Here is a 15,394-nt window from a genome sequence, read left to right as displayed (position 1 = left end):
CTCTGTGCTCAGTGAATTTGTGATTTTCCAATGAAAGCACCGAAAGTGTCCGACCTGCTTGACGTTATAAAGAGCACCGTGGTGTCAACACTTCAAATCAAGTTGTAGTTGATTAAATAAGTTCGCTCTGTCACTGAATTACACAGTGAGACCCCCCCACCCTGTGTTTCCTTTCTAAAATAAATGAAAGAAATAATAAATATTGAGTCGGAAATACCGTCACAAGCTTCGCAGAGACACGTCAACATGTCTTAAATAAGTTACCTCATCTTAGTCTGTGACCACGTTGTTTTTTTAAAACATGATTTAGCAAAGGAAGGAGTGAAAATACTGAAATCTTCCAAACTGTCTGGATTCAAGAGACAGAAGCTTTTATCAATTGGGAAGAGAAAATAAATCTCCAACTACACAGACTTCTGTGGCAGGTGTTTCAGAAATGTATTTTGAAATGTCTGAACAGCTGAGTGGACACAAGAGCCTCCATGAAAGTTTATTTCATTAAAGTAAATAACATTTGATTTGGATATTAAGACGCAGGATGAAGAGACCAGACACGAATTTCACTCACAAAACGTAACTATTAATCATCGAGTCGTCACGTGAACCAGATGAACGAGCAGGAGTCGGGTTAACGTCACCTCGAATGTTAAACACGATACAGAGGAAGGAGAAACACTTCCTGAGCTCACGTAAGAAACATGATCATGTGAAACGTTAAAACATGACAGCTGGGACAGTTTGTTGATAAATCAAATAATGGATCAAAACGTCATTAAAAGTAAATGGAAAACTTTTTGGCAGTTAGACAAATGAAATAGATTTTTTTTTTTAAATCCCATTTACAGAATAACAATTTAAATCAGTCAAGAAAATAATCAGGAAATTATTCAATGATGAAAATATTTTTTTTTGTTGCTTTGTGCCTGTCGCACACAACTGTTAATGAATCGGTCTTAATAATACAGATAATACACTTTTATACTGTTAATGAGCTTATTCCCGAGAAACCACTGATTCAAAGTCAACAACTGAACATATTAAGAAAAATCTATAAAGTGATAGTTACAAAAACAATACCCACGGCCCTTTTTTAAAAAGCTCCTCTCCCAAACAACATAGGATTCTGGTGAAATGGCAGCAGATTCTCTTCTCTGAACATCTGTCCTCCATTTTCCCAGTTAATTGTCTGTATATTCTGGACGGTTTGGTGGCTCCCGCAAATATCAACAAGCGCACAAACCTCATTAAATCGGGCCCTCGAGGGTGGGCTGCACCAGCTAATAAAATATCTGGAATTAAAGAAAGAAAGAAAGGGGGACCTTGAAGTTGCAGCAAACACCTCTGGAGGATCAAGATCTCAATTAACAAGTTCCTCCTCCCGGAAGGTTTCTGCGATAAAGAGCAGCTCCTCCCTCACAGGCTGGTGTTTATGCACAGCTTGTTAAAGCCCAGCTCAGAGGAACACACATGGAAATGACTGGACTTATTTCCCTCGCGTCCTTGTTTACTCTCTGCCTTTATCTGTTTATTTCTCTCTCTGTCCCCTCCCTCCGCTGCGTCCTGATGACACAGATGTTGATATTTATCCACTGAGGCAGCCGGTAACACCTGATCTTCAAATAGGTTGCCGCAGTCGACCAGAATCTGCCGATAAAAGGATTTTATGAGACATAAAAATGTTAATTGGACACTGAAATAAATAACATTACCTTTAAAAAAAAAACATCTAACAAAGTGATTTACACAGAAAAAAACCCAAAATGTATTTGTCAATTAAAGAAAACAAATGATAAAATACATCATTTAAAGTGGAAACAGTTAAAATTATTATAAAAACAAGTAAAAGTAAGTTTGGAGACTTGATTAAAAAGCAGAAGGCAACATTTCGAGTCCTCTGACAAATCTTTTACATACTGTGTAGTTATATTTGTAAAACAAAATGTTTATGAGAGGTAACACAATCTAATTTATAGTATATTTGTGATATTGAAGAATAAGCAGTGGAGATGATGGATGTTTGTGGAACTCGTTCTCCGATCTGAGTGCAGACGCAGCAGAAACAGACCAGAGGGTGTCTCTGTCTCCCCAGTAATTCAAATATACTTTCAATGGCACCGAGTCGAGCTGTGAGTTTACCAGACGAGGCTGCAACTTGTAAATATTGAACAACTACGTCAAACTTGGTCACATCACGGGTCCTCAAGAAGAATTTTCAATGAGGACCCCCCCCCCCCCCCCCCCCCCGACACTCCTCAGACATGTGGGGCCGTCGATACTTGATGCGAGATGATAACTGCAGGTAGCATCTACAGCTGAGATGGAGTTTTACATCAGACTCAAAAGGTGATGACGTCCTTTCCGTCACTTCCTGTGCACGTGCACTCCGTTCTGCTTCACGTGCGGAGGCTGAGGAAATATATTCTGTCACTCATCTCATCTCTGTCCGTCAAGCTGAACAGCCGAGACAATAAAAGCTCAATTCCACTGTGGCTGCACAGGAACCGTGTGTGTGTGTGTGTGTGTGTGTGTGTGTGTGTGTGTGTGTGTGTGTGTGTGTGTGTGTGTGTGTGTGTGTGTGTGTGAGAGAAACTGGTGCCTCGGAGCTGACATCCACTGGTTTATTTAAAGATTTGTTTATCTTTCATTTATGAATTCGCTGAGCTGGAAATTAAAACACCGTGTTCCATCAAGTCTCCGTCTTGATGCGTCTGAAACGTGTGGGAGTCTTCAGCTCGTGCGTTTCCATCGGTTTCCTGCTTCAATCAGAGATCCCGTAATAAACCGAGAATATTACCTCACACAGGTATTTCCACATCCACCGTGGAGCAGTGGAGCGGATAACTTCCTGTGTGGAAGACAATAAGCATTTCAAAGAATATCATTATTACCCAAGACTGAATTTATTTCTGTCACTTACTTCACAAAGACTTTGAAGAAACCCGACGCGTCCAAACCTCGAATCTTGTCTTAAGAACCGACCGATGCTTTAAAGGTCCAGTGTGTGAGATTCAGGTGAAAGGAAACTAAGAAATGTAATGTAGAATAATCCTCATGATGTTTTCACTTGTTCGTTTCATCTAAATCGTATGAATTGAAGTTTTCTTTACCCCAGAAAAGACCCTTTATATTCAAATACTGTATATTTACATCGAGGGGACCCTCTCTACGGAGGCCGCCATGTTTTTTATATCAGTCCAGACTGAACAAACTAAACACCTTCTGAGTTTTTTTTCTCGCTGAATATCGCGTAGCATTTTCTCTTCACATCGTCGTGTTGTGGTGAACGTAGGATCTGGTCTCAGCAGCCGTCTGTTTGACTCTCCTGCTCTCACCGTTTCAGCCAGACCAGTGTTGTGACTCCAGGGATTCTGTAAAAGTCAGCGAGTAAAGAGCTCGGACAGAAGAGCGGGTCGTCCGGCGAACGTTCAAGTGTTTAAGTGGATGCAGCTCCCGAATGACCCCTTAGGGTCCGTGCCGGTGAGTGCAAGAGAAAGTGAAGCGTCTAGACGTCCTGCGTGTGAATGTTCTGTAAAGCGCTTTTTGAGCCGTCGACACCTTGTGAGTTATTAACAACTTCTCAAACAAAGGGTTTGTTTTTTTACAAAGGAGCTTTTGTGTCTTCTCACACAATAATGACGCGGTCCGCTCGGTGAGCTGTGAGGTTTGTGCTGACCCAAGCTGTTGCACTTAAACTGGGACTCGCTGGACATTTTGTATGGGACCAATGAATGGGACTCTTATTTCCACCAGCAGACACACGCCTCCTTATTTCCTGCAGTGGGATTTAAACAGTACGCCCTCCCCGGGTGCCGCCCCCTCACCTGAACGCTGCAGGGATTTTCCACTTGTTTGCAAATGTGACTCGGACAATCTGTATGAACTCAATCGTCCACAGTTGTGTCTAGACGATTGCCCAGCTCGACTGCAGACACTCGGTCTTGTTGCTAATAAGGTGTCAGAGTCAAATTTTACTTCCCCACTAAGAGGAGGGGGGGGGGGGTGTTATTTTGGAAGCACACATACTTCAGGGTCTCACAGTCTCGGTGGTCCAGTCCCTCTTCTTCAATCCAAACTTCTGTGAATCAAACAACTTCCCTCTAATTGCACTGACTGAAGAGTGAATGCTTCTCTTTCACTCCAGCAGGATTTTTTTTCCCAAAGTAGAAATTCAAACCAATGATCCTTCAGTGGTATTAGTGTCGCGCCGACTCAGCGCCGCTGTCGTCCAATTAGCTTCAATTTATGGCGCAACAACAGCGAATAACAGCGCGGAAGATTTCATACGGGGGCATTTTTTCAGTTATTACTATAATCCCTCTAGTTTCCATGTCCACCCCCCCCCCCCCCCCCCCCCCTGCTCTTTGAAACATACTCATGGCTTAATTAATGATCTTAAAGAAGAAGAGGGAAGAAAAAAAACTGAATGAATTATGACTTGTCGTTTGTTTTTCATCCAATTAAATCCAGATTTTAAGCACAAACAAAACCAGCATCTGCTCTGTGGACGGAGGAGCTGCTCTCACATCGGTTACAGTCTGAATCACGACGACGACCGAGTTCAGACAAAGAGGCAGAGTTTCAGTCTAACGTGATTCTCTCAACGTAGATACTGCGTCTGTCCCCGAGACCACCTAAGTGAATGAAATCCAAAGTAAGCAGGAACAGGAGATATATAAACAAACCTAATAAAAGTGGAAACAACTTCTATGGCACAGCCAAACAAATAGAGGAATTAGATTTAGACAATCGTCTGTAAAAACAAATCAGTCAGTGATTTAATCTATCACTGAGATTTATTCTGTATAATCTGTGGCAGTAAGAAAAAAAGCTCTATAGCCTATTAATCAACCCTCGACCCAAACTAAGAAACAACTCGTTTAAAAACTTCTCGCGGCCAAATCTTGAAAATACAAAAAACAAACTGTACGTCATTAATAATTATTTCATCTGATTTATAGAGACGAAGTCATCGTCCTGGGTGATTGTTCAGTTCTGCGTTTAGCTCCGTTGATTTCTCTTGACATGGAAATGAATCCACTCACTGCTTCAGTCTCACCCGCCACCTCGCGCTGACTGGAAATGAACATGTAATAATATTCCTGTCAGGAATCAGACACATAAGAGACTTTAATTGACTTTTTGAAACTCTGACTTGTTTTTGGACTCAAGATTTAAGATTTTTGGGTCTCGACCTTCTGACATCTCAGTTTAGTCTGAACCGAAATAAACAATGGACCCAGAAGAGGTGCTCTCCGTGTGGATCGAATGGAACCGTGGTTTGTTTGCTGTGTTTTGGGATAGTTCAGACTTTTGACCAAGATGGAGACATTCAAACAACAGAAGAAGAAGAACGAGAGGAAGCAGCTGCAGTCTTCTCTGACGATACGTTATAATGAGGTTGTTCATTTTGCTGGTAGTAAAAAACAAAGCAACCAGAGTATAGACAGACGCAGCTCACGTAGGTGATGTAGGTTTGGCATACAGACGTCTGCAGAGTTTCAGGCATGAAGACGACCTTAGTCGTTTTTCATTTCAGTTCTCAGCTCGTTTCTCGAGTCACTTTTTCTGGTTTTGTTCTTGCTTTTTTTTAAATTTTTGAATCCAGGACTAGATGGTGAATATCTACGTTTGAAGCTCTTCTGCTCATTTACCAACTACCAGTAGATGTCCGCAGGCGATAGAGACACAACTTCAGTCGTGCACATTAGCGCCATCACGTGTTCTGGCCTCGTAATCGAAGACACAGGCCCAAGTTTAGGGAAAGACTTGTCCATTACTCCAAAGTTATGTGTCGGAACAATCGACTGCTGTATCTCACGTCAGAGATAATTTATCTTGTGATAAAACTGAACTGAATCTGTGCTCCTGAATTCCCACATGAATCCCGGTTGCTGAGGTTAATGAATTCCATTATAAAACCTGACACCGGGTGTTCACCTTGATCCAAACGCCTCAGTCGGAGCTGTGCTGTGTTTTCACTTCAGCTGTTTTGGTTTCAACGCTTCAGCTCAAACTGTAATTTTGATTCGTGCCAGTAAGCTAATGTCCTCCTGCAAAAATAAATCGTCTCTTGAATTTTTTTTTTTTTTCTTTTTCAATTAGGCCACTCGACCAGCTCAGAGAAGAACGCCATTAAAACAGTGATGGGGGAGGGGGGGGGGGATGCATAATATCGCAGCACAATTAAGTCTCCGCCTGATCGTAGCTGTTTTAATTGGTCAGAACTTTAAAGTGTTTCACTCACACATTCTTCATGTGGAGCACTGAAGTACTAAATTAAACTCTTACATAAGAGACATTTGAGGAATTAAGATTTTGAATGTATTTATAGGGTCTTTGTACGTTTCAATGGATATATGATGTAAATATGTAACTTTTATTATGTATAACCTGATTTGTGCTATCGACCATTATGTTGTTCAGGTGTTTTCATCTCTCTCTCTCTCTCTCTCTCTCTCTCTGTCTTCATCCATCCTTACATTTCTTGTTGGACCTTGAGACTCATTCTATCCATTGAAACGTTGCATACACACAAAGTGAATGTGAGTGTATCCGTCACAGGGTTCTTCTTATGACCCGACCTGCGTTTGTGTGATGAAAGAAACCGTTTCATGTATAAAAAGAAAAAACTGAGCTCCGTCTGAAAACCATAGAATGTCTTGGAGATGCCGATGCACACGCGAGGCTAACGTCTTATGACACCACTTTCAATTATCAATGTATAAATGTAGAGATAAAGTGAAATGAATGAACAACGTGAGAGTCCTTTATGCTCTCGGACATTTTAGGAAGGACACAAAGATTTGATCTCACATTTATTCCAGAGCGCTGTGAGGACTGATTTAGAGAACGATCTGTAAAGAGGTGAGCGATGTGAATAACACTGCTGATGGTTTGATTTCAGCTCTGATGGTGACAGCTTCAGACGTTCTACCTCGTAGTCTACCCGACTCTGTTCTCCTGCATCACTTCTGTCCGTAATAGGGTTGAACAGGATTATTGCATCTTCCTCCTGCTTTCATTTAGACCTGTCAGAGCGGTGGAACGCTTGGAAGACAGGTCGTGCTTTTGGAAATCTGAAATGAATCACTGTGCCGTACGAACGCTGATTCAATTTAACAGTTACCCCTCGACGTAAATTTAGAAACAGCAGCTCTTTGATTTCAAAGTCGTGCCTCACTGACGATCGTGGATTATCATCAACGAGGGTCATCAGCGTTTAGCATCAAGCTAACCGTAGCGCTATGATGAGGTGAAAAGTTTTTGGGGTGGTGCACGACCCATTGAATTTCCTGTCTCCATCCCAGCTGAGCCGCGTCACAGTGCTGATAAACACACATTTATTTCTGATGCTGAAACACATTTGTGTGTCAAAAGCATTTCTTTCTTCTTCAAATCAAAACTCATTGCTGGAGTCGAGAGAGAGAGAGAGAGAGACCGGTAACCTCATTTGCTTTCAGGGAGCTCTTCTCCCGTCGGAGTCTTTTTCAGTGTGATGTCTTCAAAGTCTTTGAAGAAAAAACAGCTGAGGTTTATTTTTCCCCTGGATTTTCAGGAACAGTGGATTTGAATTGACGCCGTGAGCAGAAGCCACATTGTAGAGGAAGGTTGAGATGATTTGAGGACGTGAACACTTGAAGCCAGTTGTTCGAACCCTTAAATGGAAAAACCGCCCTCGGCTTCAGGACCCCCGGGGGCCCCCTCGTTCACTGTGTGTGTCTTTTGTTGTATATTTACACAACATATATATTCACCGTCAATCTACTCATTTCAGAAATCTCTTTCTTTTTTCTGTCCAGGCTGCTAAACCCAGTGATTACTGCCTCACTAAAAGCATTTCAGACGTCACCCTGGTCTCGGCTCTCCGTGCTTCTGCTCACTAAGTGTTATTATGAAAGAAAGATATGGAGCAGGTGAGCTCGATTATGTTGGTGCAGAATAAATACGCTCCCAAGTTGTGTTATAGTTCATTTTGATATTCATTAAGCACAACTTTGTTGACAGGCGCAAATTCAATTAAATGAATCCGGCATCAAGACCATGAGGATCTCTTATTTAACTTTCTTTACTTTTTAAAACATCATCCTGTTTCTGGAGCCGAAACAGAAATAACCGATGTTAGTCTCACAAATTCATCTTTTCAATCCCAGAGTTCAATTTGTATTCTCACATCGAGTCTTCACGTTTCCCAAGAGAGAGACGAGTCTTGCTTTTATGTTCATGGTGCGTTATGGGATCTGCATCTGAAATATGTTTTATCACGTAAAATGATTTGATGCATTAAAACTGTTTACTCTTGAGTCCTCTCCACATCTAATCCAGTTTGGTGGAAACAGTTTGGAAGAGTCAATAAAAAAAAAACCAAACAGGAGGATGTTTACTTTTAATAGAACTCCACCAGGTAATGGAAAAATAAATAACTGAAAGTGCCATTTACAGACTCTACTCCTCCGTGGACGCGGCTGCGTAAAGTTAAGACCTGCATTTACCGGGGCGTTAACAGTGGAAATGGAGGGAAAATGAAAATGACAACGTTTTGTTTTATGAGCACGAGGAACACGGGAATAAAAAAACGTGGATGAACGGTCAAACAGAAGCTCAGGATTCAGTAGAAAGAGCTGCAGCAAGTTTCAGTGGAGGCGAAATAAAGCTGAGGAGCACAAAGTTGAAATAAGTTTAAAAAATAGCAGCAACACTCGGATTTAAATTCAACATATGTGTGATAATCACAGTCGGAGTGTTTCGGTTATTCTGTTAATAACCAGCTGTGTAGGTAAATCTGTTGATCTCACAGAATCTGTGACCAGAAAAATGAAACAGAAGAAACGTGACCGTCCTTTTTTCATTTTACTCTTTTATTTATAATCCTGTGTTTTCAAGGTTGTACAGTTGCTTCTGGAAACTAGGTGAATGAAATATCTGTATTCATCCTTCTTTATGTATTTCCCTCGGCACACATCTCCTCTAAATTTCTTTCTCATCAGAACTGAATCTTTTTATTTTATCACAGTTTCCTGGAGTTGCTGAACAAAATGTTCCTCGTCTGAGACAAATCAGTTGTTTAATTTCGCCCACGTCTTTTCAGCCATGTTCCCAAGTCAACGATTAACCTCAAACAATAGCAGTTATTCCTTTTAATGGAAACAAGCCAGTGGTTATTCACAGCTTTATCTTGCTGCTAAATCCCTAAATAATCCCCATAACATCTCCTGGCACACTGCTGGTTAGATGGAGGTGTGCAGCTTTGTAAGTGTGATAGATGGAGTTTACTTTCAGCTGCAGCGTCTGTGTCTGACCCAGTCGTCCCCAGAGAGCCGGAGGATGAGCCGGAGCCACTATATGGTTCAGCTGAAAAGCCTTTTGTTGTCGTTCAATCTGTATTCAGGGAAAGTGCAAACAAACACCCTTTACTCCACGGTTTCTTTTTTTTTTTATAATTGTTGAATTTGTGCAGTTTCTTATGTGTTTAGAATAGTTTTATCCGATATCTCTCGCCTTACACAGATCCCGTGGATAAACATTTCCTGTGTCGCTCTAAAGCTAAAACATTTTCTCAAATGATGAGATGGGTTTTGTTATATCAGAGCAGTAGACCCTCATGTGGCCTTGGGTGCAAATCTTGCTTTTGCTCACATTTCTGTGACTGATTTATATTTATCTATTCTTGAATTTATTCCTTTTTATTTGACCACTTATTTTTTCTTAATGGATTTATTATTTATTCTTGGCCGATCTATGCCTCCAAAGATTAACATCAGAATATTATATAAGACCGTTACCCGGGCTCTGTGCAGGTTCTGCCCACCAGCTCTAAATAACACATCACATCTTGATTGTTTTAAACACAAAACAAAAAACAACTCCTCATTTTACAGAGGGCTCGTGTGCCAAACGATTTCTTGGCAAGAGCCCGGTGGCCAGGCCGCCAGCAGAGACGCCAGGAAGTTGCTGCTCCCGGCGAAGGAATCGTGCAGGACATAAAATCCCCTGTTAAATGGTGAGTAGCCATTTGAAGGAGATTGGTGCATCCTGAGTTTGGCGCATGTCTGAAAGCAGCTATGTTCATGACAGTACAGTAAAAGTAAATGAACCGTGACTCCCACGATTCCTCCTGTGAAACATCGAGTTTCTTTATGAATCACAAACACCATCGAGATTCTTTATCAGAGCCAACATTTACCTCGTCACAGTTGCGTATCCTTGTTATTTCCTGTTGTGTTTGCCAGAGATGCCGTTACTGAACGCTTCCACTCAGTGAAAATCACCAGTCTGACTCCATATCCATGTTTCACACTGACAGGGCCACTTACCGCGCCATAACCGCTGAAACGTCTCCAAACATATATTCTGCACAAGAGCAAATGCCAAACTGTGATATTGAGAGATGGCTGGAGCTAAATGGAAATCCCTGGGGAGTGTTTCGGCTCTCCATAAACGACATCTTCAGCCACTGGGGAGTCACAAGGTAGGACAGATTCAATTTGGACTTTCTGGAGAGGCAGTGGGTCGGAAATGAAGTCGTCTGTGGTGCGTTCAAATGCTCTTGAATGGTTTAAACCCTTAATGTCTTCGCTCTGTGACAAGCATACAGAACAGGCTCTTTCCCTTCCTGTCCTCGTGCGAGCGAGTGTCTTTGAATAAAAACACCGTTTATTGGGATCTCGTGGGCCCGATGGGAGCGGAGCGGGCAGGTAGCCTACGGACGTCCGTTTCCAGGGCAACGTTAACTGTTTTCTTTGTGACTTTTGGTTTCAAGACAATGTGCAATCAACGATGAAGCACACTTGGCTAATTTTATCAAGTGAAATGAATACTGCCCGCGGCCATGGAGTGTTACGTGCCGAAGGAATTCTCCCCGTGAGTCGTTCTTGATGCTCAGACTCGACTTGATTAATGCTGGGACGTACAAGTTTGTACTTCAAGTTGAGTTTGAGAAAGTACAAGTATGCGTGCAGCAACATTACCTCTGACTATCATCCGGTCATGATGTTGGCCACTGCAACAACAGCAGAAATCAATGAGGTTGCACACAGTCGTCTTCACTCCTCGTCTGCAGAATTCAGAATTCGCACGATGCTTGTGAAATCGAGAAAGTTCTCGTGTCTTGACCTTCCAGCGCTCACGGATTCATGAGGCAGCGCTATTCATTTAAACAGGTCCTTCACCTGCCCGGGAAATTGAATCACGTCAGAGAGCCGGCGGGTTATTGCACGAGACACCGACGCCACATGACACTTTTATGTCAGGAGGGGCGAGAGCATTCATTTCACTTTCACCTCTTATGTCGGGGGACGAAGCGGCGAAGAGATCCGCAGCACATTTCTGAGAGAACTCCCCCAACTCCTGAAGCACCCAGAAAGAGGTTAATAACATTTTATTCCTGGAAATATCCATGAAGTGCTCCAACGGGCGCTGAATTCACATTCTGCTCGGTGTTCTGACTTAATGTATTCAGGATCTGTGCTCATCCTCCCTGAGAAATCCAATGATATAGTTCTTTACTCTGTTGAGTAAGCTAATTAAGTTTTCTCAAATACTCAGAGTTTCATAATCAGAGCAACAACGTCATTAATTTCTACCAAAAGTAAAAGCCGGCTCCCTCAACCTTATCTCCGTCTAAACTGCAGGATTTATTTTTTTTATGAGCAGCGGCTAAACTTTAATGTCATTTAAGGTCTGCAAGTTCTCGCAGTGTGTGTGTGTGTGTGTGTGGAGTGTGTGTGTGTGTTCCCATAGGTGATCATGCCCAGACTTATTTCAATCCCTTTTGTGAATGGCTGATTATCACAATCTGTTGCTTAAGTTCAGGGGGAGCTGCAGCGTAAAGCCCTTTCAGAGCGAGAGCGAGACGAACGGAAAGAGTCGTCATGGCCCAGAAAAATAACGGTAAGTTCCTGTTCTGATTATGCTCAAATTTATTTAATTTTTTATTTCCGAGTATACTTGATTGCAAACAAGAGCGCTAACCAGACGGCGAGGGCGCAAATGAATGACACAGCTAACGTGCCTCGGTGACACAAAACACATTTCGCTAAAGCTCTATTTTCTTTGTTGCCTCGGGAACTTCACCTCCCTTTGATTCTTCTCATTAGCACTTTTGAGACCTGATTATTCTGCGTCTCACAAAAACTCTGACTCTTGAAATCTTAAAGAAAAAACAATGGCAAACTAATTATAATTGCAATCCTCCCCTCTGGGTTGACGTGTTTAACTGCCAGGCTTTTTATATTCAAGTGGAATAGTGAGAAATTAAAAATGAAAAGGATAAGAGGTGTATTGATTCACGCTGGGTTTTTTTTTTTTCTACGACTTACATGAGCACATTGAGCCTATTGTGAAATCCTGCAGGAATTTCTCAGTGCAACAACAGGCAGATTAGTCTCACTGAGCTCCCCTTCTCTCCCTCCCTTCCTCCCTCCCTCTTTCTCTCCCTCTATCATACAGTTCAGTTCTCCATCAGGGAGTACAGCCCTTCAGATCAACACGTGGTCGTGTCGCTCTTCCGTGACGGGATACTCGAACATGTGTACCCGGCCTTCTTCAAGGCCCTGAGCCACCCTGACCACGTTGGCATCGCTCTGAGTATCTCCATGGCCGGCTACGTGCTGGGAGGCAGCTCCTACTTCCAAGCGTTACTCTTCGGCAGCGCCTGGGCCGGCCTCATCTATTACTGCTGCCACGACATCTACGAAGGCTACATGGCGAGGCGGCTGAGCACAGACATGGCCGACATTCAAGCCAGCTACCTGGAAAACCCTGATAATGGTTTCTGGGTGGCGGAGGCGGACGTAGGCGGCCAGATGAAGGTGGTGGGGATGGCGGCAGTGATGGGGAAGAGGGGAGAGGAAGAAAGCGAGAGGTTTGACGACAGGAACGGAGGAGTTGGGGGCGGAGGTTCGGAGTCCGACCAAGACGCTGGAGACGGGAGTCACGGCGAGATGTCCCACATGGTCGTGGTTTTTCCACATCGCCGTAACTCCCTGGGCTCGCAGCTGATGCAGAAGGCCTTGGACTTCTGCAAGGAGCGAGGCCACGCCCGCCTCGTTGTGGACGTCAGCTCGCCGCAGACGGCCGCCATTTCCCTGTGCCAAAAAATCGGCTTTGTTCAAACTGCATCGCACAGCAACACGCACGCTAACCGCTGGTTCTCCAAACTGGCCAGAGTTAACGTGATGCGAATGGAGAAGTTCATTTAGACGGACTTTGCACCTCGGCACCTGATACAACCTCATATGAACAGCGCAAGAAGAAAATGTCAGTTAATTTATGCTTCCTGTTTCGTTGACTTCCCTCTGCCGAGTGGCACCTGGCCACTTTTGTCCCCCGGCTTTCTATCAGGCTAGTTTGAAACATTAAATTTCATGTTTTTTTTCCACAAAGCGGCATTAATAATGTCAGTTTCCTTGTATTTCCTCTTGCCTTGATGTTTTATGCATACACCTGCACCCCAGACGCTCGACTGCCCACAACCACAGAGAACAATGAGATCGCTCAACTCCTCAGTTTGCTCGAGTGTTTATTTATTTCTTATTTGCAATGAATATATAAATCTATTTCATCGACTTCATCATTTGACTTTAATGAGAACGAACTGAATTCAATTAGCTATTGTTCCCCTGTCGGTTAAAGAATATAAGAATATACGTGAGGGAGGAGAAACTCATTCATTTGGAAGCAGGAGAACTTTCTTTTAAGCTCCTTTCCAGAGAGAAGTTGAATCCCTCTGCCTCACAGGAATTAATGCCAGCTGACTTCTAAGACCCCTCAACTCTTTGCTTAAAATACCAATGAAAAATGCCGTAGTATGAGAACACTGGGGGGTTTAAAATTCTTTGGAGCTAAAAGAGCTGTGTGTGTGTGTGTGTGTGTGTGTGTGTGTGTGTGTGTGTGTGTGGCATAAAAGGAGGATAGAGTTCAGTGTACCACAATGCATTCAGGTCATCACACACAAGGCAAATTCTGAGATTATCGACGCCAAACAATAGAGAAAAAGCTCAAGTGGAGCGTCGTAGGAATCCCTGTTCACCGTGTTGGCGAGTATTCATGAAATAATGTAAACAAGGAGCTTCCTGTCAACTACGCCGCCCGATGCCAGCGGCGAACTTCTTTAATAAACCCCAATGTCAGCCACAAGCTTTGTGCAGCATCAGCTAAACAAAGCAGATTCACCGATTTTTCCTTTTTACCTTTATTGCCTCAGAAGTCCCCCCAGAGGTGATTAAGGTTCCCAAAACATTATCAGTGCCGCACAGTAGAGGCTTATCTTTGAAGAGCGTGTGCCCACGGACAGGACGCATCAAGCAGCCAGTGTGTGCAGTGACAGGAATGAGTTTCAGGAGAGAGTGGTGTATGGAGAGAGCAGCTTCGCACTGACAACACAAACACACACACACACACACACACCATCAGAGGCCTTCAGGCATCAATCATTCCTGCTGAGGCTGTCAGAGGAAAATTAGGCCGGTGGCCAACAGGCAGGTGCTGAACCAGCCCGAGGAAGATGAGCCTTAATTCTGGCCAACCTGTTGTCATCCAGTACAAGCAGCCTGGAGGTGATGACAGCTTGATTGTGATTCCTCTCATACGCGGCACACAAAAAAAACGAGCTTGTTGCCGATTTGATGGGGGCGTTAAACGGAATAGCCTCGCAAACACTTTTCACAAAAAGTCTGAATTGCTGCAGCCCGCAGTTCCAACGAGAGGCGTTCACCCACTTAGAACCTTTCACTTCCTCGCAGCGTCGAAAGGGAGGTAGATTTCAAGTGCAGCTCCCGTTCTAATCTAAGCTGTGTGGAATGTTCGGAATCTGTTTGTCTGGCCTGTGGTTGTCGTTTCTGAGAATGTGAGAGTGAATGGTTGTTTGTCTCCGTTGGAACTTGCTGGACACCCAATCACCCAATCTCGGATGGGATTGGCTCCAGACCCCTTCGCACCTCAAACCCCCAGTTGGTTACAGACAGGCATGGATGAGTGGATGTTTGCCAAAGAATCCACCTGCTCCTGCTCACTCAGTATTTAGATGCACGTCTGGCAGCTTTGAGAGTGTGTAGGTCATCTGGCGCATAGGTTTTTAAACTTCATACCTCTATATATATATAGAGAGAGAGAGAGAGAGAGAGAGTATATATTACGATGGTACATTTTCTTCAAAGTAAAAACACGGTTCATTGAGTCACTACATCAAACTGTTCAGTCCGGCAGGAAAGTCTTTGTCTCGTTGAGGAATTCAAAACAGACTGACAGCTGCCATCTTGAGTTGACCTGTGATGTGCATGCAGCCTCCTCCTGCAGGCGGATCGCAGATTGTGTCTGTAACATAGCTTTGTGAAACTGGCCCCAGACACTGGAGGTTTTCATCCTTCTCTGCAAAGCTGCTCCAGGTCTGTCAGGCTGC

At 43.4% G+C, this 15,394-nt stretch overlaps 1 protein-coding gene across 2 annotated transcripts; it reads left to right on the top strand.

The window, feature by feature from the left end:
- The first annotated feature begins 9,880 nt into the window (after window positions 1–9,880).
- On the top strand, window positions 9,881–13,380 carry LOC109640482 (N-acetyltransferase family 8 member 3). 2 transcript variants are annotated; one of them, XM_069526291.1, is made up of 4 exons: window positions 9,881–9,997; window positions 10,301–10,465; window positions 11,804–11,886; window positions 12,445–13,380. In XM_069526291.1, exons 3-4 carry the CDS (start codon window positions 11,868–11,870, stop codon window positions 13,194–13,196), a joined length of 771 nt encoding a protein of 256 aa, XP_069382392.1. In that variant the 5' UTR covers window positions 9,881–9,997; window positions 10,301–10,465; window positions 11,804–11,867; the 3' UTR covers window positions 13,197–13,380. The 2 variants fall into 2 exon arrangements, with proteins under 2 accessions (XP_069382392.1, XP_019960068.2); XM_020104509.2 differs by lacking the exons at window positions 9,881–9,997; window positions 10,301–10,465 and having other exon boundaries at window positions 11,775–11,886.
- The last annotated feature ends 2,014 nt before the right edge of the window (window positions 13,381–15,394 follow it).

This window comes from Paralichthys olivaceus, chromosome 6 (assembly GCF_024713975.1).
Source record: "Paralichthys olivaceus isolate ysfri-2021 chromosome 6, ASM2471397v2, whole genome shotgun sequence".
NCBI lineage: Eukaryota > Metazoa > Chordata > Actinopteri > Pleuronectiformes > Paralichthyidae > Paralichthys > Paralichthys olivaceus.
The sequence above is the reverse complement of the archived record's forward strand: the minus strand, read 5'-3'. Positions and strand labels throughout refer to the sequence as shown.